The sequence below is a fragment of the Aotus nancymaae genome, unplaced genomic scaffold (assembly GCF_030222135.1).
Source record: "Aotus nancymaae isolate 86718 unplaced genomic scaffold, 86718_ANA_hifiasm-v0.15.2.pri h1tg000138l, whole genome shotgun sequence".
NCBI classification, from domain to species: Eukaryota; Metazoa; Chordata; class Mammalia; order Primates; family Aotidae; genus Aotus; species Aotus nancymaae.
The window spans coordinates 3678485-3702081 of record NW_026988553.1 but is presented as its reverse complement, the minus strand read 5'-3'; the positions used below and the strand labels follow the sequence as shown (position 1 = coordinate 3702081).

Below are 23597 nucleotides of genomic sequence, written 5' to 3'. Positions count from 1 at the left end.
TTTATCTTCCTATTAAAGTACAACATTACACCATTTTAATTATAGAAGTTCTACAGTATATTTTAATATCTGATAAGGGACAAATCCCTCCCCTCGACCCTTACTGCTCTTGATTATTTCTTGGTAGAAGACTTTTAGAAGGAAGTTTTCTGGATGCTGATTTTTAAAAGTTATCTCAGTAAATAGTTCCGATTATTGTGACCTTTTCCCCAGAGCTGAAATATGCTAACACCGTGATGCGCTTTGATTACGTCTGGCTCCGAGACCACTGCCGCTCCGCGTCCTGCTACAACTCCAAGACCCATCAGCGCAGCCTGGACACAGCCAGTGTGGATTTATGTATCAAGCCAAAGACGGTTCGTCTGGATGAGACCACACTCTTTTTCACTTGTGAGTGGGCGGGAGACTTGGTCTTCTTTGGGGGTACTCTTATAAAGAACAATTATTTTGTGGAAAATGGTTTGTTCCTTTCAAAAATCGCTTATTCTCTTTGTTACTTTTCTTTTTTTTCTTGCTTTGGAAGGATTTCTTGGAACATTTTATTTTTTTCTTCAAATAAAGTTGTTACAATCCACAGCTAACATTATACTTCATGGTGAGACCGAACGGTTTCCCTCTGAGACAGGGAACACGGCAAGGATGTCCACTCTCACCACTCTTGTTTATAATGTTACTGAAAACTCTATTACAGTAAGTCCAGAAAAATTAATAAAATACATACATATTAGAAAGGAAAAAATAAAACTCTTTATCTGCAGATACATGACAGCCTAACAAATGACATCAGTCAGGTCACAGGACACAAGATCAACACACAAATATCAATGGTATTTCTATGTAGAAACCGAAATGAAAAATGACCACTTCAATGGCTTCAAAGAAATTTAAATATTTAGCTATAATCTAACAAAATATGTATAGGATCTATATTATAAAAATTGTGAAATGCTGATGAAAGAAATCAAAGATGACACAAATACGTGGAGAGGCAAATCGTATTCATGGATTGGAAGATCAACATAGTAATGATGTCAGTTTCCTCCAAATTGATCTGTAGTTTTAATGCAATTCCTGTCAAAATAAAAGCAATTATAAACAAGCTGGTTCTAAAATTTAAATGCAAATACACAGGCCCTAGGAGAGCCAGCACAATTATGAAAGTGAAGAATTAAGTGGGAAGAAATCACTTCCTGATGTTAAGACCGCAGTAATCAGGCCGGGCGCGGTGGCTCAAGCCTGTAATCCCAGCACTTTGGGAGGCCGAGGCGGGTGGATCACGAGGTCGAGAGATCGAGACCATCCTGGTCAACATGGTGAAACCCCGTCTCTACTAATACAAAAGATTACCTGGGCACGGTGGCTCACGCCTGTAATCCCAGCACTTTGGGAGGCCGAGGCGGGTGGATCACGAGGTCGAGAGATCGAGACCATCCTGGCCAACATGGTGAAACCCCGTCTCTACTAAAAATACAAAACATTAGCTGGGCATGGTGGTGCGTGCCTGTAATCCCAGCACTTTGGGAGGCCGAGGCGGGTGGATCACGAGGTCGAGAGATCGAGACCATCCTGGTCAACATGGTGAAACCCCATCTCTACTAAAAATACAAAACATTAGCTGGGCACGGTGGCGCATGCCTGTAATCCCAGCTACTCGGGAGGCCGAGGCAGGAGAATTGCCTGAACCCAGGAGGCGGAGGTTGCGGTGAGCCACCGCGCCCGGCCTGGTCTTTTACTGTGTGATTATAATTCTGTATACTTATTTAGCCTCTGGGAAGATTTATTTGTTCATTTATTCATGCGTACCACTCAAACCACACATATTTCTGTGTCAGAAACATTCTAGGCACTCACTTTAATTTGGTTTCATACACAATACAGTACTAGATAACTGATTTCTAAGAAATTGTAACCCATTATACTTTATAACCAATTAAAATGCTGACATTATTTGTAATTATTATTTTAGTGCCTTTTATTTTTCCCCTTCAAAGGGCCAGACGGTCATGTGACTAAATACGACTTGAATTGGCTAGTGACAAACAGCTACGAAGGGCAGAAACAAAAAGTCATCCAGCCTAGAATATTCTGGAATGCTGAAATCTACCGGCAAGCCCAAGTTCCACCTGTGGATTGCCAGAGCTTCTTAGAAACCAAGGAGGGACTGAAGCAGTTTCTGCAAAACTTTCTGCTCTATGGAATTGCTTTTGTAGAAAACGTCCCTCCCACTCAAGAGCACACAGAGAAGTTGGCAGAAAAGATCAGCTTAATCAGGTAATTCACTTGTTTCCTGAAATCCACATCATGAGTACCAATAAATAAATGTAATGGGGCCAGGCGCGGTGGCTCACGCCTGTCATCCCAGCACTTTGGGAGGCCGAGGCGGGCGGATCACGAGGTCGAGAGTTCGAGACCATCCTGGCCAACATGCTGAAACCCCGTCTCTACCAAAAATACAAAAATTGGGCCGGGCGCCATGGCTCACGCCTGTCATCCCAGCACTTTGGGAGGCCGAGGCGGGCGGATTACGAGGTTAAGAGATCGAGACCATCCAGGTCAACATGGTGAAACCCCGTCTCTACTAAAAATACAAAAAAAAATTAGCTGGGCATGGTGGCGCGTGCCTGTAATCCCAGCAACTCGGGAGGCTGAGGCAGGAGAATTGCCTGAACCCAGGAGACGGAGGTTGCGGTGAGCCGAGATCGCACCTTTGCACTCCAGCCTGGGTAACAAGAGCTAAAAACTCTGTCTCAGAATAAATACATAAATAAATAAATGTGATGGGTGTGGTCACACTCATTTTCAATTCAGAATATTTTGAGCGTGAATAAGGGGACTCCCACTTGCAGTGCTCTATTTGAGGTCTGGATTTTTAAACTCTAAATACATTTGCGTGTATAATACAATGATTTATACAGAATCGTTGGTGATATGTTTCTAGCCAAGTGATCCTCAAAGTGAGAGATACTACCGTGCGCTGGGAAAACACGGACTGTAAGGATAACTGGATAGGAGTCTGAGGTCTACCATCAAGTAGTTGTGTGAGCATAGACATGTCCACTACACACACAGACACACGTCCTCGACCCCCACTGTCCTCTGTTTGCCTGTCTGTTTCAAAAGAGGATTGAGTAAGATAGTATCTGAAGCTTATCCAGTTTTGACCCTCTACAACCCCTATGGCTTGATTCCCATCATTTTCTTTTAAAGTTATTTCCCCTATTTTAGTGATGAGGCACTGACACTCAAATATACCAAGTGTTTTGCCCAGGATGGCTCTCCTAGTAAACAATAGAACTTGATTTCAAATAGTCCAGGTTTCCTAATCCTGAATACACTGTTCTTTTCATTACCATTCTGCATTTCTGTTTATCCAAGGATGGATAAACATGTTTATCCAAAGATGGATAAACCCTCCACTTTTGACCCTCTACAATCCCTATGGCTTGATTCCCATCATTTTCTTTTAAAGTTATTTCCCCTATTTTAGTGATGAGGCACTGACACTCAAATATACCAAGTGTTTTGCCCAGGATGGCTCTCCTAGTAAACAATAGAACTTGAATTCAAATAGTCTCGGATTCCTAATCCTGAATACATGTTTCTTTTCATTACCATTCTGCATTTCTGTTTATCCAAGGATGCTGTCTAAAAGTGGGTTAAAAATTGTAATTCTTTAAATGTTTGCACCCCCAATTCTACTGCTCACACAGCCAGATTTCTGTTCTGGGTTGCAAATTTCACTTCTCTCTACAACCAGGGAATGTTCACTGGGGTGGCTGAGGCTGGGGGCTTGTTTAGCGTACTCCACCTGCTTTTTTATTTCTTGGAAGCTTGGACTGGAGCAGATCACTTCCTTTTTCTGGCGTCTGTATCAGGAACCATGATTAGTTCTGTATTTCTGCTTGTCAACCCTGGGAACAGCACCAAAATCAGTCAAACGCATTTTGTGGTAGATACTATGTTGGGTCTTCTGCCCTGTGCTGGTACAGCATAATTAACGTTCATCTGTGAGCCCTTCAGTTTGAATCACTGTTTGAGACCTTTCCAGTGAAAGAAACTGTGCTGGTAAGCAATAAATGGAGACAGGTTAGGGATGATAGTTCAAAAGAAAGAACAGTTCCTATTTGAACTTCAAGGGTTCAGGAAATAGGATGAACTCTGAAAGCTAAAGAATTAAAGGGACCTTTAGTCAGATTGGAGCCCACCTGGAAAATAATCACAAAATGAAAATAGATGATGTACACGTCAAGGAGAGACACGACCACAATGGGACAGGAAATGTCACTAAATACTTGCTGACACAAACTATCCTTTTCTCTTTTCCTCATTCCTCCATGTCCAAGAGATGAGTGAGAACCAACATTACTCACTTCTATGTCTTATAAAGAATATGAAAATTCTTCAGTCGTCCTTGCAAATTGGATTATCCCAAATATTAGGAAATGATCACCATTATTGAAAAAAAAATCATACTAATAAAAGACAACAGGTATAAAAATAGTAAATAAAGTTTAAAAAAAATCATTTCCAGAAGCAGCTACATCATCTTTTTCTATGAAATAAAGGTGAGCATAGAAAAGAACCTTGAATTTATGAAGGCTGTGAAAACTGGGTAGGTAATCCGTCCACAGTGATTCTATATGTGATTCTCTAAGCTTCCAGGATAGATTACACTTTCATGGATGAAATTCTGGAACCAAAAAAATCTATTGTTGTTTGTAAAACAAATACAAGAAGTACTTGTTTCCAAGTCTTAGTGGAAAGAGTTTTGAAAGACCAGAATGAACATTGCAAATAGCCAACAGGTGTTCCTTTACTTCATCTGACAGAGAAACCATTTATGGCAGGATGTGGTACTTCACTTCGGACTTCTCCAGAGGTGACACCGCGTACACCAAGCTAGCCCTCGATCGGCACACAGACACGACCTATTTTCAGGAGCCCTGTGGGTAGGTGGGTTAGAGTTTTACGGTGTACGGTCTTCATGTGTGATCGTCTTGAGTGATTTCTTAATTATTTTCCATTCTATTTGAACCAGGATTACATCTGCTGCTGTGGGTTTGTATGACTTTCTTTCTCTTCCCCTAGAAACATGATCGTTTTGAAACACCTTAGCTTAATTTTTAGATTCCGTCTTGGGCCGTTCTTGCATTGCCATAAATAAATACCTGAGACTGGGTCATTTATGAAAAGTTTATTTAAAAATTATATTTTTTATAAAAAATTTTATTTTTTATAAAAAATTATATTTTTTATAAAAAATTTTATTTTTTATAAAAAATTATATTTTTTATAAAAAATTTATTTAAAAATTATATTTTTTATAAAAAATTTATTTAAAAATTTAATTTTTTATAAAAAATTATATTTTAAAAACTTTACAATTTTTTTATTTAAAAATTTATTAAAAAGGAGCTTTAATTGTCTCATGGTTCTGCGGAAGGAACCATGGGAAACATAACAGCATCTTCTTCTGGGGAGGCCTTAAGGAGCTTCCAGTCATGCTGTAAGGTGAAGGGGAATCAGGCAAATACAGAAGCAAGTGCGAGAGGGTTAAGAAGGACGTGCCACAGGCTTTTAAACAGCCATGTTGCACAAGAACTCAGTCACTAGCTGAAGACGGCACCGAGCCAAGACGGATCCACCTCCATGACCCAGACACTGCCCGCCAGGCCCTTCCTCCAGCATCGGGGATTACAATTCAACATGAGATTTTGGTGGGAATAAATATCCAAACTATATCACACTCCTAGGAATAAAATGTTTTTAAGTGATTGAAAACTCATTTCACTATATAAATGGAGTCCTTATTTTGTTAATTATTAAAATGTAATTTCACATTTTTTCAAGGTGATTATAAATTATCCCCAGAAGAGTATTCGCTAACCATTAGTTTTGGAATCTGTACAGATTGGTCTCATTTAGTTATTAACACATTGCAAAGGGGTCAGTCATGCACACACAGCTGCTTTGAGTATGGCATTAAGGAGAATCTGAATGTGATTTACAAAAAGTTGGAGAGGAGGAATGATGGAAGGATAACTTTTTCACGTGGAATAAGATGCTTTTGAGCATTCCTACCATTTGCTCCTTGTTAGAGGCACCTCTGTGGTCATTTTGTTGTTGTGGATCTTCCTTCTGCATATCAATGATGAGCCTGAGACACAAAGACAGGAGTAAACTGTTTGTGGCTTTAATTCAATTGTTTGTAATCAATGCCAAGTACCAAGTAGCTTAGCAGTATGGTCACAGTGGTTAAGAGTTCAGGCTATGGCACCCACCACCCCCAGATTCGCATCCCAGCCGGAACGTGGATTAGATGTGTGATCTTGAACAAGTAACTTAACTTCTCTGTGCTTCAGTTTCCTCATCTGTAAAATGGGACTAGTAATAAAAGCGATCCATTAGCATTCCTAAGGAATTAAATCATGTTATCATACTGCCTGACACATACTAAGTGTTCAGTTAATGTTGGCTGGGCCGGGCGCGGTGGCTCACGCCTGTGTAATCCCAGCACTTTGGGAGGCCGAGGCGGGTGGATCACGAGGTCAAGAGATCGAGACCATCCCGGTCAACACGGTGAAACTGCGTCTCTACTAAAAATACAAAAAATTAGCTGGGCGCGGTGGCTCACACCTGTCATCCCAGCACTTTAGGAGGCCGAGGTGGGTGGATCAGGAGGTCAAGAGATCAAGACCATCCCGGTCAACACGGTGAAACTGCGTCTCTACTAAAAATACAAAAAATTAGCTGGGCGTGGTGGCTCACGCCTGTCATCCCAGCACTTTAGGAGGCCGAGGCGGGTGGATCACGAGGTCAAGAGATCGAGACCATCCCGGTCAACATGGTAAAACCCCGTCTCTACTAAAAATACAAAAAATTAGGTGGGCACGGTGGTGCGTGCCTGTAATCCCAGCTACTCGGGAGGCTGAGGCAGGAGAACTGCCTGAACCCGGGAGGCAGAGGTTGCGGTGAGCCGAGATCGCGCCATTGCACTCACTCCAGCCTGGGTAACAAGAGCGAAACTCCGTCTCAAAAATAAATAAATAAATAAATAAAATTAATAATAAATAAATAAATGTTAGCTATAATTTCCATCATTTTATTCGTTTTATTCATCATCTTCATTGTCATATGCCTTGCTCTGTCTCTCCTCCTTTCCAGCTTCCCTGGGGATTTCTCTCTCCTCTGTCCTCGGCCTTTCCCTACCTGTTGACTCCTTCCTATCAGCCCCCCGTATCTGCATTCTCTATTTTTGTACTTCCTTGGACTCTGTTTCCCTGCAGCTACAACGATGTTTCTCTCTTCCCATTTACTCCTCAAACCCATAGGCATCTAGTTTTCCCAACCCATCCTCACCGCCATTAAAGTTACTCTCTCTGAAGTCACCAGCAACTAACTTATTCTCCTATCCAGGGTAGTCTGTCATCTACCTTGACCCCTGGGACACACCATTAACCCATCCCTTCTTTCCTAGTTGTTCTGCTATATATTTCCCTCAGCCTCTTTTGCTGGCTGCTTTTCTCTCTGTCCTAAATATTATCGTTCGTGAAGGTTTTCTCCTTATCCCACTTTTCTTACTTGAAATGATCTCTCCAAATGACGTCTTCTATGCTCTTGGCCTTCGCGATCACCTGTGACAAAGTCGACCTCTCTTCTGATGTAAGCATCTTTAACTGGTAACTAGATAACCCTGACCTAGAAGTTTCACAGAAATTTCAATATAGCAAGGCTTACCTTTCTCATTTTAATTGTACTTATATCATATTAGATTGTCCTTGATTTTATTCCTTCCATCTTTGTGTTTGTTTCTAATTTTGTTTTGTTTCTCCTTTTTCCTTTTTTTATTATTCTTTATTATACTTTAGATTCTGGGGAACATGTGCAGATCCTGCAAAGACTGTTGCATAGGTACTTGACATTTCTCCCCACGTTATCCCTCGCCACCCTCCCTCCCACTGTCCCTCCCCTGTCCCCCCACAACAGACCTCAGTGTGTGATGCTCCCTTCTCTGTGTCCACATGCTCTCATTGTTCAACACCTGCCTGTGAGTGAAAAAATGTGGTGTTTGATTATCTGTTATTGTGTCAGTTTGCGGAGAAGGATGGTTTCCAGGTTCATCCATGTCCCTACAAAGGACACAAACTCATCGTTTTTTACGGCTGCATAGTATTCCATGGTGTATATGTGCCACACTTTCCCTGTCCAGTCTATCATCGATGGGCATTTGGGTTGGTTCCAGGTCTTTGCTATTGTAAACTGTGCTGCACTGAACATTCATGTGCATGTGTCCTTATAGTAGAACGATTTATAATCCTTTGGATATATGCCCAGTAATGGGATTGCTGGGTCAAATGGAATTTCTATTTCCAGATGCTGGAGGAATCACCACACTGTCTTCCACAATGGTTGAACTAATTTACACTCCCACCAACAGTGTAAAAGTGTTCCTATTTCTCCACATCCTCTCCAGCATCTGTTGTCTCCAGATTTTTTAATGATCGCCATTCTAACTGGCGTGAGATGGTATCTCAATGTAGTTTTGATTTGCATTTCTCTAATGACCAGTGATGATGAGCATTTTTTCATATGTTTGCTGGCCTCTTATATGTACGTCTTGTTTTGAAAAGTGTTTGTTCATATCCTTCACCCACTTTTGGATGGGTTTGGTTTTTTTTTTTTTCCTTGTAAAAATATGTGTTTTAGTTCTTTGTAGATTCTGGATATCAGCCCTTTGTCAGATGGGTAGATTGCACAAATTTTTTCCCATCCTGTTGATTGCCAATTCACTCTAATGACTGTTTCTTTTGCCCTGCAGAAGCTGTGGAGTTTGATTAGGTCCCATTTGTCTATTTTGGCTTTTGTTGCCAATGCTTTTGGTGTTTTAGTCATGAAGTCCTTGCCTGTGTCTATGTCCTGAATGGTTTTACCTAGGTTTTCTTCTAGGGTTTTTATGGTGTTAGGTCTTACATTTAAGTCGTTAATCCATCTGGATTTAATTTTATTTTAAGGTGTCAGGAAGGGGTCCCATATGAAGTTTAAGGTGGTTTTTTCCAGTTCTGTGAAGAAGGTCATTGGTAGCTTGATGGGGATAGCGTTGAATCTATAAATTACTTTGGGCAGTATGGCGATTTTCACAATATTGATTCTTCCTAACCATGAACATGGAATGTTTCTCAATCTGTTTGTGTCCTCTCTTATTTCCATGAGCAGTGGTTTGTAGCTCTCCTTGAAGAGGTCCTTTACATCCTTTGTGAGTTGTATTCCTAGGTATTTTATTCTCTTTGTAGCAATTGTGAATGGCAGTTCGTTCTTGATTTGGCTCTCTTTAAGTCTGTTATTGGTGTATAGGAACGCTTGTGATTTTTGCACATTGATTTTGTATCCTGAGACTTTGCTGAAGTTGCTTATCAGTTTCAGGAGATTTTGGGCTGAGACGATGGGGTCTTCTAGATATACAATCATGTCGTCTGCAAATAGAGACAATTTGACTTCCTCCTTTCCTAATTGAATACCCTTTATTTCTTTTTCTTGCCTGATTGCTCTGGCTAGAACTTCCAGTACTATATTGAATAGGAGTGGTGAGAGAGGGCATCCTTGTCTAGTGCCAGATTTCAAAGGGAATGCTTCCAGTTTTTGCCCATTCAGTATGGTATTGGCTGTAGTTTTGTCGTAAATAGATTTTATTGTTTTGAGATATGTTCCTTCGATACCTAGTTTATTGAGGGTTTTTAGCATAAAGGGCTGTTGAATTTTGTCAAAGGCCTTCTCTGCATCTGTTGAGATCATCATGTGGTTTTTGTCTTTCGTTCTGTCTATGTGGTGGATCACATTTATAGACTTGCGTATATTGAACCAGCCTTGCATCCCCGGGATGAATCCTACTTGATCATGGTGGATAAGCTTTTTGATGTGCTGTTGCAATCAGCTTGCCAGGATTTTATTGCAGATTTTTGCATCTATGCTCATCACTGATATTGGCCTGAAGTTTTTTTTTTGTTTTTGTTTTTTTTTTCCCTGATTCCCTGCTGGGTTTTTTTGTCAGGATGATGTTGGTCTCATAAAACGATTTGGGAAGAGTTCCCTCTTTTTGTATTGTTTGGAATGCTTTCTGAAGGAATGGTACCAGCTGCTCTTTGTACGATTGGTAGAATTTGGCTATGAACCCATCCGGACCTGGACTTTTTTTGGTTGGTAGGCTATTAATTCCTGCCTCCACTTCAGCCCTTGTTATTGGTCTATTTAAGGTTTCAACTTCTTCCTGGTTTAGACTTGGGAGGGTGCAAGTGTCCAGGAATTTATCCATTTCTTCCAGGTTTACTGGTTTATGTGCATAGAGTTGTTTGTAGTAATCTCTGATTGTAGTTTGTATTTCTGTGGAGTCACTGGTGATGTCCCCTTTATCGTTTTTTATTGCATCTATTTGATTCTTCTCCCTTTTCTTTTTTATTAATCTGCCAGCACTCTGTCTATTTTGTTGATCTTTTCAAAAAACCAGCTCCTGGATTTATTGACTTTTTGAAGGATTTTTTTGTGTCTGTATCTCCTTCAGTTCTGCTCTCATCTTCATGGTTGCTTGTCTTCTGCCAGCTTTTGAGTTTTTTTAATCTTATTCCTGTAGCTCTTTCTGTGTTGATGTTAGAGTGTTGATTTTAGATCTTTCCTCGCTTCTCTTGTGGGCATTTATTTCCTTCTATAAATTTCCCTCTAGACACTGCTTTAAATGTGTCCCAGAGTTTCTGGTACATTGTGTCTGTGCTCTCATTGGTTTCAAGGAACATCTTTATTTCTGCCTTTATTTCATTGTTTATCCAGTCGACTTTCAGGAGCCAGTTGTTCAGTTTCCATGAATCTGTGCGGTTCTGGGTTGGCTTCTGAATTCTGAGTTCTAACTTGATTGCACTGTGGTCTGAGAGACTGTTTGTTATGATTTCCATTCTTTTGCATTTGCTGAGGAGTGATTTACTTCCAATTATGTGGTCAATTTTAGAGTAGGTGTGATGTGGTGCTGAGAAGAATGTATATTATGTGGATTTGGGGTGGAGAGTTCTGTAAATGTCTATTAGGTTTGCTTGGTCCAGGTCTGAGTTCAAGTCCTGGTTTTCCTTGTTAATTTTCTGTCTCGTTGATCTGTGTAATATTGACATTGGTGTGTTGAAGTCTCCCAGTGTTATTGTGTGGGAGTCTAAGTCTCTTTGTAAGTCTTTAAGGACTTGCTTTATGTATCTGGGTGCTCCTGTATTGGGCGCATATATAGTTAGGATCATTAGCTCTTCTTGTTGCATTGATCCTTTTACCATTATGTAATGCCCTTCTTTGTGTCTTTTCATCTTTGTTGGTTTAAAGTCCATTTTTTCAGAGACTAGGATTGCAACTCCTGCTTTTTTTTTTGCTCTCCATTTGGTTGATAAATCTTCCTCCATCCCTTTATTTTTAGGCTATGTGTGTCTTTGCATGTCAGATGGGTTTTCTGAGTACAGGACACCAATGGGTCTTGAAGTTTTTTCAAATTTACCAGTCTGTGTCTTTTGATTGAGGCATTTAGCCCATTTACATTTAAGGTTAATATTGTTATGTGTGAATGTGACCCTGCCATTTTGATGCTAGCTGGATGTTTTGCCCGTTAGTTGATGCATTTTTTTCATTGTGTCGATGGTCTTTACCATTTGGTACATTTTTGGAGTGGCTGGTACTGGTTGTTCCTTTCCTTGTTTAGTGCTTCTTTCAGGAGCTCTTGTAAGGCAGGTCTGGTGGCGATGAAGCCTCTCAGCAATTGCTTGTCCATAAAGGATTTTATTTCCCCTTCACTTATGAACCTTAGTTTGGCTGGATATGAAATTCTAGGTTGAAAGTTCTTTTCTTTAAGGATATTGAATATTGGACCCCACTCTCTTCTGGCTTGTAGGGTTTCTGCTGAGAGATCTGCTGTGAGTCTGATGGGCTTCCCTTTGTGGGTAACCCGACCTTTCTCTCTGGCTGCCCTTAGTATTTTCTCCTTCATTTCAACCCTGGTGAATCTGATGATTATGTGCCTTGGGGTTGCTCTTCTAGAGGAATATCTTTGTGGTGTTCTCTGTATTTCCTGGACTTGAATATTGGCCTGCCTTGCTAGATCGAGGAAGTTCTCCTGGATAATATCCTGAAGAGTGTTTTCCAGGTTGGATTCATTCTCTCTGTCACATTCAGGTACACCTATTAAATGTGGATTAGGTCTTTTCACATAGTCCCATATTTCTTGGAGGCTTTGTTCATTTCTTTTCACTCTTTTTTCTCTATTCTTGCCTTCTGGCTTTATTTCATTGAGTCGATCTTCAATCTCTGATATCCTTTCTTCTTCTTGGTCAATTCAGCTATTGAAACTTGGGTATGCTTCACGAAGTTCTTGTGCTGTGTTTTTCAGCTCTATCAAATCGTTTATATTCTTCTCTAAGCTGTTTATTGTAGTTAGGATGTCATCTAACCTTTTTTCTAGGTTCTTAGTTTTTTGCATTGGATTAGCACGTGTTCTTTTAGCTCTGAGATCTTTGTTATTACCAACTTTCTGAAGCCTGTTTCTGTCAATTCATCAGATTCATTCTCCATCCATCTTTGATCCCTAGCTGGTGAGGAGCTGTGATCCCTTGGAGGAGGAGAGGCGTTCTGATTTATGGTGTTTTCATCCTTTTTGCTCTGGTTTCTTCCTATCTTAGTGACTTTATCTACCTGTGGTCTTTGTAGTTGGTGACTTTCGGATGGGGTCTCTGAGTGGACGTCCTTTTTGTTGATGACGAAGTTATTTCTTTCTGTTTGTTAGTTTTCCTTCTAACAGTCAGGCCCCTCTGCTGCAGGACTGCTGGAGGTCCACTCCAAACCCTGCTTGCCTGGGGATCACCCACGTGGGCTGCAGAACAGTAAGGGTTGCTGCCGGTTTCTTCTTGTTATCTTTGTCCCAGAAGGGTACCTGCCAGATGTCAGCCTGAGCTCTCCTTTATGAGGCGTGTCTTTGGGTATACGGGGTTCGGGGAGCTGCTTGAGGAGACGGTCTGTCTCTTACAGGAGCTCAGGTGCTGTGCTGGGAGCTCCCTCATTCCGTGCAGAGCTGCTGGGCAGGTACTTTTAGGTCTGCCGCCGCGGAACTCATAACCGCCTCTTTTCCCAGGTGTTCTGTCCTGGGAAGGTCGGCTTTATTTATAAGTTCCTGTGGTGCTGCTGCTTTTTTTCACAGATGCCCTGCCCAGCACGGGGTAGTCTAGTCACAGTCTGCCAGCAGAGGCATCGCCCAGCTGCTGTGTGAACTGCCTCGGTCACGGCAGACTGCACCAGTAGTGGTGGTCTCCCTTCTCCCCGTGAGCTGGGCTGTCCTGGGTCCAGCTGCGCTTGCTGCAAAACTCTCAATCAAGAGCGTTTCAGGTTGCTTGTTTTGTGTGGGTGGCACCCGCCAAGCCAGGTCACCTGGCTCCCGGTTTCCGCCCCCTCCTTTTCAGTGGAACGGGCGGCTCTGTCTCCCAGGCATGCCGGGTGCCAGTTGAAAGAGCCGCCCAGATCTGTGTGAGTTTCTGTGCACCAACCCGGCACCGGCTGAAACCGCTGTGCTGAAAACTCATGGTACTTTTCAGCCCGAGAATCTCCTGGCTGTTCCTATTTGGTCATCTTTGATCCTCCCACATGTAAGCTTCTATATATGTCAGATATGTTTAGGAGAAACCTCTAGAGGCATTAATATTTCAAAACACAAGAAAGTACAACTGCCTATGAGGGAAAAACAAATAGAAAATGAGATTTATTTAATCACGAAAAGAAAATGACAAGTAGGTTCAGTAATCAATTTATATATAATCTTAGAACTTTAATATGTTTTCTTTTCCGCCGAACAGAAGATTTTTCTTTTCCCTCTTTAGGGTTCAAGTGTTTCACTGTCTTAAACATGAAGGAACCGGTGGCAGGACACTGCTAGTGGATGGATTCTATGCAGCACATCAGGTTCTTCAAAAGGCACCTGAGGAATTTGAACTCCTCAGTAACGTGCCTTTAAAGCATGAATACATTGAAGCTGTGGGAGAATGTCACAACCACATGATTGGGGTTGGGCCAGTCTTAAACATCTACCCATGGAATAAAGAGTTGTATTTGATCAGGTGAGTACCAAAGAACTACCCCGAATTGTAATACGTTTGCCAAAGATTAGCCTTCTAAATGTAACAAAAATCCCAAAGGTTCTTGTATCTGCCACATTTTAATCTTGCTATTCCCGTGAAATAATAAATAGTCATCAACCAAAGACTACTAGATTATTTTGGGGATGGGGTCAAATATGAGAGGTAGTAGTTTTAAAATGAAAACATTATTAAAATGAAAAACAGTTGTTAAATTATCCTCAGTGACCAAACAGCTAGGTGACCCGACAACATTGGTTCCTCTGGCCCAGATGTATGCAAAGCTCCTGATCAGTGTATTCAGTTGACTACTGGTATCACAACTTTAGATATTCTGTAGAGTATAAGACATATCATACTCAAAACTGAACTCATCACTTCCACTCACTTTGAACCTACCTCTCCAATTGCTTTTTTTTTTTTCCATTTTCATTGAATGGCACCACCATCCACCGAGGTTCCCAAGCTATAAAGCAAAGTTTATCTTTAATTTTTCCCTCTCCCTTATGTTCCACAACCTGTCTTATCAGCTCAACCTCCTACATTTTTCTCAGGCTATCCCCTGGTTTCTATCTACCATATATCTCTTCTTGCAGTGAGACCGCTCTTCTCTTCCACTATAAAAGTTTTCACTGATGTGCTGCCTTCCACCATGAGGCCTCTTCTACTTCCATGCTGTAGCTAGAACACTCTTTCTGAAATACAAGTGTTATCCTCTGCTCTCCTGTTAATATTCTTCTAAACCTGCTCAATGTCTTTCAGAGCCAATTATTTTTCATCTTGCAGCCACGTTTTTTACTATGCTTTTTTTTTTTTGCATATGGATTACCCCTCCTGCTTCTGCTTATTCTAAGCTAACCACTGCTGTGCACTAATTCAGTTTCCTCTACAGATATTTCTTGAGCGTCTACCAGGAGTGTTGCTCTGTTCTTGACAGTGCAGATTAAACTGTAAGCACAACAGACAAGAGATAGTAATTAAAAATAAATAAGCAGATATATAATACGTCAAATGATGATAAGCACTAGAGAAAAATAATAAAACAATGAAGGCTTTGTAATCAGAAGGAGTTCACTGTGAAATCCTGACTGCCATTTATTGATTTTGGGTCTCGGACAAGTCACTTAACCTGCTGGTCATGAGTTTCCAGTTACAATAATAACACGTTCTGTGCCCAGTTGTTGTGAACATAAAAATAAGTTGTTACCCTCACCTGTGCCCCTGGGTTGTAGTAGGAGCTATGTAAGTACTCATGGACTTGAATTGGATAAGTTCCTCTGGGAAACTCTCCCTCTGTGGTCTCTCATACATCTACTGCCTAAAACGATGAGTAGTTAACTCAGTATTTTCCCAACATTTTATTATGAACATTTCCAAACACATAGAAAAGATATTTCCATACTTGGTTTATCACCCATCTCTCCATCTATCCATTCATCTGTTAATCTTATTTTCAATGAATTTTAAAGTATAATACCTTGCAGATATCAGTACAAATCTCCCTAAAATACTTCAACATTTTATATCCTTGAGTTCAATATTTGCTTACAACGTTTTTAAAGTTAAAATCTATATATAATGGTGTTTAAAATATTAAATATATACTCACTGAGTTTTGACAAATGCATATACCTATGTCACCCAAACCCCTTTGAAGATATAAAATATTACTATCAGTATAGGAAGTAGACTCATACTCCTGCACATACATCTCAGGGGAACCCGTAGGTTGAATCTTTTTTTTTACCACTATACATTAGATTTTGGCCTGTTTTGTTTATCTCTTCTTTTACATACAGACACCTGGACTCTTTCCAGTTTGGGGTTATCATGAATAACGTTGCTATGAACGTTCACGTAAAAGTGTTTTTGTGGATATGTTCCCATTTCACTAAGGTAAATACTTAGAGGGGAACCGCTGGGTCATAGAGTAGGTGAGTGCTTAGTTTTACCATTTTCCACCGTCATCAACAGGGTATTAATTGTAGCTGCTCCAAGTCCTTGCCAATACTTGGTGTTCTCAGTATTATTAATCTTGGCCATTATGGTAGCTGTGTCCTTGGGATTTAAATTTGATTTTTCTTGTGGCTAATGACGTTGAGGATGTTCTCATGTACTTATTAGCCATCCCTTTTTTTGAGCCGACAACTTTGTTATTGACAATTAAAATAATATACACATATCTTGTATGATGTGTTGTTTTGAAATATGTGTACACGGAGGAATGGTTGAAAAGAGCTGAGTAGGCCGGGCGCGGTGGCTCACGCCTGTGATCCCAGCACTTTGGGAGGCCGAGGCGGGTGGATCACGAGGTCAAGAGATCGAGACCATCCTGGTCAACACGGTGAAACCCCGTCTCTACTATAAATACAAAAAATTAGCTGGGTGTGTGCCTGTAATCCCAGATAGTCGGGAGGCTGAGGCAGGAGAATTGCTTGAACCCGGGAGGCGGAGGTTGCGGTGAGCCGACATCGCACCATTGCACTCCAGCCTGGGTAACAAGAGCGAAACTCCGTCTCAAAAAAAAAAAAAAAAAAAGAGCTGAGTAACATACGAACTACTTCCCACACTTACATTTTTGTGGTGAGAACACATAAAATCTATTTTTTTAGCAATTGTGTAATGATCAAATCCAGGTGATTAGCGTATTTATCTCCTCAAACACGTGTCATTTCCTTGAGGTGGGAACATTCAAAATCATCTCTTCTAGCTATTTTGAATTATACAACATATTATTGTTGACTGTTGTCACCCTACTCTGCAATAGATCAGCAGAACTTAATCCTCCTAACTTTGTACCCAGTGACCAACCTCTTCCCATCTCTCCTTCCCTCCTCCTCTCCCCTGCCTCTGGTAAACCCTGTTGCATAGGTGCACGTGTGGCAGTGTGATTTGCTGACTTCCTCCCCTTTTTCTCTACACATCCCTGCTGACATGTGTTGTTTTTTGTCCGTTGTGATCACAGCCGTTCTGCAATAGCCAGTCTGTTGATTGTTTCCCTTGCCTCTCAGAAACTCTTTAGTTTATTCCAGTCTCATTTGTCTATTTTTGGGTTTTGTTGCCTGTGCTTTTGGGGTCTTAGCAACAAAATCTTTGCCCAGAGCACTATCCTGGAGAGTCATCCTAAGGTTTTCTTCTAGTATTTTTATAGTTTCTATGGCTCCTCCAAGGTCACACACCTGAGCTGAGATTGTAATGGCAATATATCTGATAGGCCATCTATCTTACCTGCCTGAAAGCCCATCAGCTTCCACTTACACCACAATACACAAATCCGAGCTCTCTTGGGATATACTTGTCTGTCAACTAAGAAGAAGAATAACTTTGTAAAATCTTCCTAGCTTTTCTTGTCACATAAATGCCTGTTTTGTTTGCTTTCCCCTCCTTCCAGGGCCCTCTTGCTTCATATCAAAGCAGGAAAAAAAGGAAAAACTGCACAAAATAGTGGCATCACCTTGTGCAAAAGTCCAGAAAGAGACTTATTCTAATTCGAAGAACATTGAGCAACCATTTCGCATATGTGTGGTAGACTTTTCCTGCTGCTGTCTCTGTTGGCTTTAGAAAACATTGCCACCCAATATAAGTAGTGAATACTGGATTCGATGTAACCTTGGACAAATCACGAGGATTATCGTTATTTTCCTTACCTATAAAGTAAGATCATAACAGTTGCACTACTTACCTCACGGAGTTATCACACAGAGGTCCAATGAGATCATGGGTGTGGAAACAATTTGTAAATTGTAAATCTCGATTTGAAGTCAAAATACTACAATTAGGACCTGTAAAAATGTTGCTCTTATGAACAAGCACACACAGGAATTCAGATCATTTTTCTGTTCTCTGGTGGCAGGTCTCTAAGTTTCAGTTGCCTTAAATATAAAGGGAGGTTAATAACACCTTTCCTTCTGGGATGATGAAATAAGTAAATTAAATACTATTTTGCAAAGGCCTAACCCTGTGCTTCCTCACTCCATTCTGTCTCCGGGCCTGGCTCCTGGAAGCCTGGGAGGATGGACCATTACTTTCTTTTTCTTTTCTTTTCTTTTCTTTTTTTTTTTTTTAGATAGAGTCTCACTCTGTCGCCCAGGCTGCAGTGCAGTGATGTGACCTTGACTCACTGCAGCCTCTGCCTCCCAGGTTCAAACGATTCTCCTGCCTCAGTCTCCAAAGTAGCTGGGACTACAGGTGCATGCCACCATGCCTGGCCAATTTTTTTTTTTTTTTTTTTGTATTTTTAGTAGAGATGGGGCTTTGCCACGTTGGCCAGGCTGGTCTCGAACTCCTGACCTCAGGTGATCTGCCCACTTTGGCCTCCCAAAGTGCTGCGATTACAGGCGTAAGCCGCCATGCCCAGCCTATTTTTTCATTTGATTCTTGCAGTAGGTCAATTAGATCCGTGAAGCAGATGTTATTATGCTCATTTTATATGCAACGAAACTAAGAATTTTGGCTCTGATTGTGCCATATACTATCTAACACTAATGAATATTGCCTGAGATGCCCAAAAATGGCACGAGTGGATGTCAATTTATCTTTGGAAAGAGTATCTTTGGTGGTGTCTATTAAACCTGAGCATACACATACCTTGTGATCCATAAGTTCCATTCTTAAGCTTATTTCAAACAGAAGTTAATGTATTTGTTCACCAAAAGAGATGTAATAGAATGTTCTTATCAGCACCGTTTGTACTAGTTCCAAACCAGAAAATTACTCCTAAGTCCATCAGATATAGCACCATTAAACTATTACTAAACAGTGATTAATCTCCCAAAGATAATATTAAATGAAAGAAGCCAGACAGAAGTCAAGATGGTAGTTACCCTTGGGTTGGGGGTGGGGCGTTACTGGAAAGGGGCCTCAGGGAGCGTTCTGGGGTTCTGGTGATGATCTGTTTGTTGACCTGGGTGCTAGTGATTCGGACGTGATCACATCATGAAGATTCATCAGACTTAACGATTTGTATACTTTTCTGTATGTGTACTATACGTCAGTGAAAAGTGAATTTGCTTGAGGCAAAACAGAAACCCATTATCTTGGGCAAGGTTTTTCAGTGGCTTCCCACGGTACTCAGAATAAAATCCACAGTCCTTACCACGGCCCGCAGGGCAACGTATTCATGACCTAGCCCCTGGCTACCTACTCGGCATAATTTCTCCCACCGTTATTCCCCTGGCTTACTCATCTCCAGCCACGTGAGCTTCTTAACAGTTCTGCAAACAGAACAAAGCTCCGTTCCACCCCGAGGCTGTGTGTTTTCTGTTCCCTTTGCCTGGAATGCCCTCCCCTCAGCTTACTACATGGTTGGTCTCGTGTCATGCAGGTAACAGCTCAAATGACACTTCTTCAAAAAATCCTTCACTTAACACGCCATGTGCAATCGATTTATTTCCAGTCACTCTTCATGACGTAACACTGTTATTTTTTCATAGCATTTATAACCAGCTGAAATGACCTTGTGTATATGTTTATTACTCGTGTATCATCTGTCTTCCTCAGTAGAAGGCAAACTCTCTGAAGACTGGGGTCATGTCTGCTGTATTTATCCTTGCAAACAAATGTTAGGGTTCAATGGTTGATTGATTGAAGATCCCTGGGTGAACGGTCCACTAGGCTATTCCTCCCACAAAGGGAGACGCTGGAGAAGTTCTAAATCATCCTGTTAAAAAGAAAGCTTTGTTAGTACCACCTGTCTGGTCCACCCCACCTCAGCTTGGTGAGGTCAAAGCTCGGAGCTTTCCCCGATGGTTCCATGAACAGTAAAGACCTACCCTGTCAAAACTATTTTTGATAAAATATAACATCATAAGATGAGATAAACCCATTGGAACTTAACTTCTATCCCGTATCCCTAGATGATTCAAAGAAAAACAAGACTCCTGTCTCCAATCCCATATTCCTGAGAGAACGTTGACTTACCATCACTTCATCTCTGGGACGAGTATTGGGCGTGGGGAAAGGCCTATGTAAAGTTGTTCAATAAACAAAGGATGTCTTTAACACGTGTCTGAGATCTTTCTTCTCACGATTCCGTGTCAGGTACAACAACTATGACCGGTCTGTCATCAACACCGTCCCTTATGATGTCGTCCACCGCTGGTATGCAGCGCACCGGACCCTCACGGCAGAGTTGAGGAGGCCTGAGAATGAGTTTTGGGTCAAACTGAAGCCCGGCAGGGTGGGTCCTCATCTCTAAAGATGTCAAGCCAGCCGGTAATACCGAAGCAGTGAAGAACGGGTACTCCCTTAATATGCAAGTCACAACGTTGCAAATGAAAAAAGAGAAACGCGTTCTTGGTGTTGGTCGTGGTCCTGCCACTCACTCACTGACTGTCCTGGAAGGGAGCCTCATCCCATCTCCAGGCATCGGTGCCTCTGTTTGCAGGATGAGTGGGTTTAACTACATGACCCCCAAGGGTTCTTCCAGCTTCATGATTCCATTTTTATTTTGATATTTCCTCTGGATGAAAAATACCTTCAGCTTAGCGTAAAATCTCATGAGATAGTTTAACCCTTTGAGAAAGGGTAGAAAAAGAATTAAAGAGAAACAAAAAGAAAGAAACCAGTTATCTCATTTGCTTTGATAAGAGAACAATGACTAGAGAAACAGAAGCTGCCGCAGGGCCCATTACCTACCGTTGCCTCTGTAAGTTCCATTCAGCCTACTACAGGGCTATACGCATCTTAGTGTCTAAAAGTTTGTTTAATTCCAAAAGAAAAGTACGTCATTTAATGTAACCACAGAACAACCTGAAGGTTGTCTTTTAAATGATGTCATCTGACTCAGGGTTCCTTTGGTCTGCCCTTCTTCTGATGGTGTTTTCTCTCTCTCTGGTTTTGTTTTGTTTTATTTTTTTATTTTTATTTTTTTTCGCCCATTCACAGGTCCTATTTATAGACAACTGGCGTGTCCTACATGGCAGGGAAGGCTTCACTGGCTACCGCCAACTCTGTGGGTGCTATTTATCAAGAGATGATGTATTAAACACCGCTCGCCTCTTGGGACTTCAGGCTTAAAATGGACGGCATCGGGATTATGAATACACCCGGCGCCCTGCCTACCAGAACGTCATACGGGTAGAATAAATTGTGTCAAACTCTACTTAAATGGACGGCATCGGGATTATGAATACACCCGGCACCCTGGCTACCAGAACGTCATACGGGTAGAATAAATTGTGTCAAACTCTACTTAAATGGACGGCATCGGGATTATGAATACACCCGGCACCCTGGCTACCAGAACTGCATACGGGTAGAATAAATTGTGTCAAACTCTACTTCCGATTATCTCCTTATCCCATCCCACAAAACAGATGCTGTCCCTTTCTCTAGTGACGGAGACTTGTGAGAGAGGGGGGACGCCGAGTTATCTAATGTCAGCCGTCCAGTGTGGTAGCTCTCTACCTCATGTTATAACATGGATCCACTTCTTTTTTTTTTTAACCTTTTAATATAATTTTGGTCAATCTTCTTCAGAAATATAATCTCCATATTGATAGGAAAGCAATAATTGCCATGAGGTAAAGATTTTTTTCCCCAAGTAGATCAGTTAGAAAGAAATGCACTCTAGAAATAACAAAATACTTTGGGAGGCCGAGGCGGGTGGATCACGAGGTCAAGAGATCGAAACCATCCCGATCAACATGGTGAAACCCCATCTCTACTAAAAATACAAAAAATTAGCTGGGCACGGTGGCGCGTGCCTGTAATCCCAGCTACTCAGGAGGCTGAGGCAGGAGAATTGCCAGAACCCAGGAGGCGGAGGTTGCGGTGAGCCGAGATCGCGCCATTGCACTCCAGCCTGGGTAACAAGAGCGAAACTCCGTCTCAAAAAAAAAAAAAAAAGAAATAACAAAATCCTGATAAAGCAGCAATTTGCAAAATTTTTGCTCTTAGGACACCTTAACACTCTTAAAAGTTATCGAAGGCCCCAAGGAGTTCTTGGCTGTGGGTTCTATCTATTGATACCAATTATTTTAGGTATTAAGACTGATAAACATTTAAAACTCAAGAACACAGAAGTGCACATCCCTCAGCTATCAGAGAGACAACATGATTATGTTGTTATGTTAGGTGGCCTCTGGAAAAGTCCTCTGTACCCTCATGAGGTAATGAAAGGGGAAAAAACAGCTACTGTTGCCTTTGTAACTTCCACTTAGCCTACCACAGGGCTGTGCACATCTTGGTTTCCAAAAGTCTGCTTAATTTCAAAAGGAAAATGCCTAATTCAATGTAACTCATCTTGGTGTCACTATAAAAAAAATTTTTTGGGCCGGGCGCGGTGGCTCACGCCTGTAATCCCAGCACTTTGGGAGGCCGAGGCGGGTGGATCACGAGGTCAAGAGATCGAGACCAGCCTGACCAACATGGTGAAACCCCGTCTCTACTAAACATACAAAAATTAGCTGGGCATGGTGGTGCGTGCCTGTAATCCCAGCTACTCAGGAGGCTGAGGCAGGAGAATTGCCTGAACCCAGGAGGCGGAGGCTGCGGTGAGCCGAGATCGCGCCATTGCACTCCAGCCTGGGTAACGAGAGCGAAACTCCGTCTCAAAAAAAAAAAAAAATTTTTTTTAACCTGCAGACCCAGTAAAAGGGTCTCAGGGACTCCTCCAGGGGTCTTCAGATCATACTTTGAGAACCCATGGGCTAGCAACTACCTTGAGACAGTCCTTTGCATAGGCCTGTGGATTAAAGTGTTTAGCTGAAACCCTAGATTTTTCTCTAGAGTCTAATAGAACTGCAAACATTGTAAGAATTGCTTGGTGGCACAAGCTCAGTGATAAGGCAGGAACTGAGTTCAAATGTTGAACAGACTACCCCGTGTGGTGATTCCTATAAGGAATAATTGCAGAAAGGTCTTAGAGACTTGTGAGGTTTCATATGATAATTCTTTTCTTTTTTTTTTTAATTTTTTTAAATTTTACTTTAGGTTCTGGGGTACATGTGCATGTCGTGCAGGGTTGTTGCATAGGTGCATATTATATCTGGCATTTCTCCCCATGTTATCCCTCCCCACCCTTCCCACCCCCTGCTGTCCCTCCCCTAGCCCCCCACCCCCCAACTGCCCCCAGTGTGTGATGCTCCCCTCCCTGAGTCCACGTGTTCTCATTGTTCAAAACCGCCTGTGAGTGAGAACATGTGATGTCTGGTTTTCTGTTCTTGTGTCAGTTTGCTGAGAATGATGGTTTCCAGGTTCATCCAAGTCCCTACAAAGGACGCGAACTCATCATTTTTGATGGCTGCATAATATTCCATGGTGTATATGTGCCACATTTGCCCTGTCCAGTCTATCATCGATGGGCATTTGGGTTGGTTCCAGGTCTTTGCTATTGTAAACTGTGCCGCAGTGAACATTCGTGTGCATGTGTCCTTATAGTAGAACGATTTCTAATCCTTTGGATAAATACCCAGTAATGGGATTGCTGGGTCAAATGGAATTTCTATTTCTCAGTCCTTGAGG

At 41.6% G+C, this 23597-nt stretch overlaps 1 protein-coding gene and 1 long non-coding RNA gene across 5 annotated transcripts in view; one reads left to right on the top strand and one right to left on the bottom strand.

The window, feature by feature from the left end:
* The window catches only part of TMLHE (trimethyllysine hydroxylase, epsilon), a 72058-nt gene extending 50420 nt beyond the window's left edge, over window positions 1-21638 (top strand). The window contains exons 3-8 of one of the 4 annotated variants that reach the window (XR_010340805.1): window positions 214-390; window positions 1992-2271; window positions 4830-4949; window positions 13878-14114; window positions 17524-17786; window positions 20172-20259. Coding sequence is in view for 3 of the 4 variants with exons in the window: in XM_064371517.1 (XP_064227587.1) it covers window positions 214-390; window positions 1992-2271; window positions 4830-4949; window positions 13878-14114; window positions 20172-20310; window positions 21018-21149 (1085 nt within the window). In the remaining variant the exon portion in view is untranslated. Of the gene's footprint in view, window positions 1-213; window positions 391-1991; window positions 2272-4829; window positions 4950-13877; window positions 14115-17523; window positions 17787-20171; window positions 20346-21017 lie in introns of those variants that run through there. The other 3 variants (XM_064371517.1, XM_064371518.1, XM_064371519.1) reach the window with 3 other exon arrangements.
* Window positions 19503-21785, bottom strand: LOC135272843 (uncharacterized). Its single transcript, XR_010340809.1, has 2 exons — window positions 20052-21785; window positions 19503-19791 (listed from the first exon to the last, which is right to left on the bottom strand). It is a non-coding gene; the product is annotated as an uncharacterized LOC135272843 (long non-coding RNA).
* Window positions 21786-23597: the final 1812 nt, after the last annotated feature.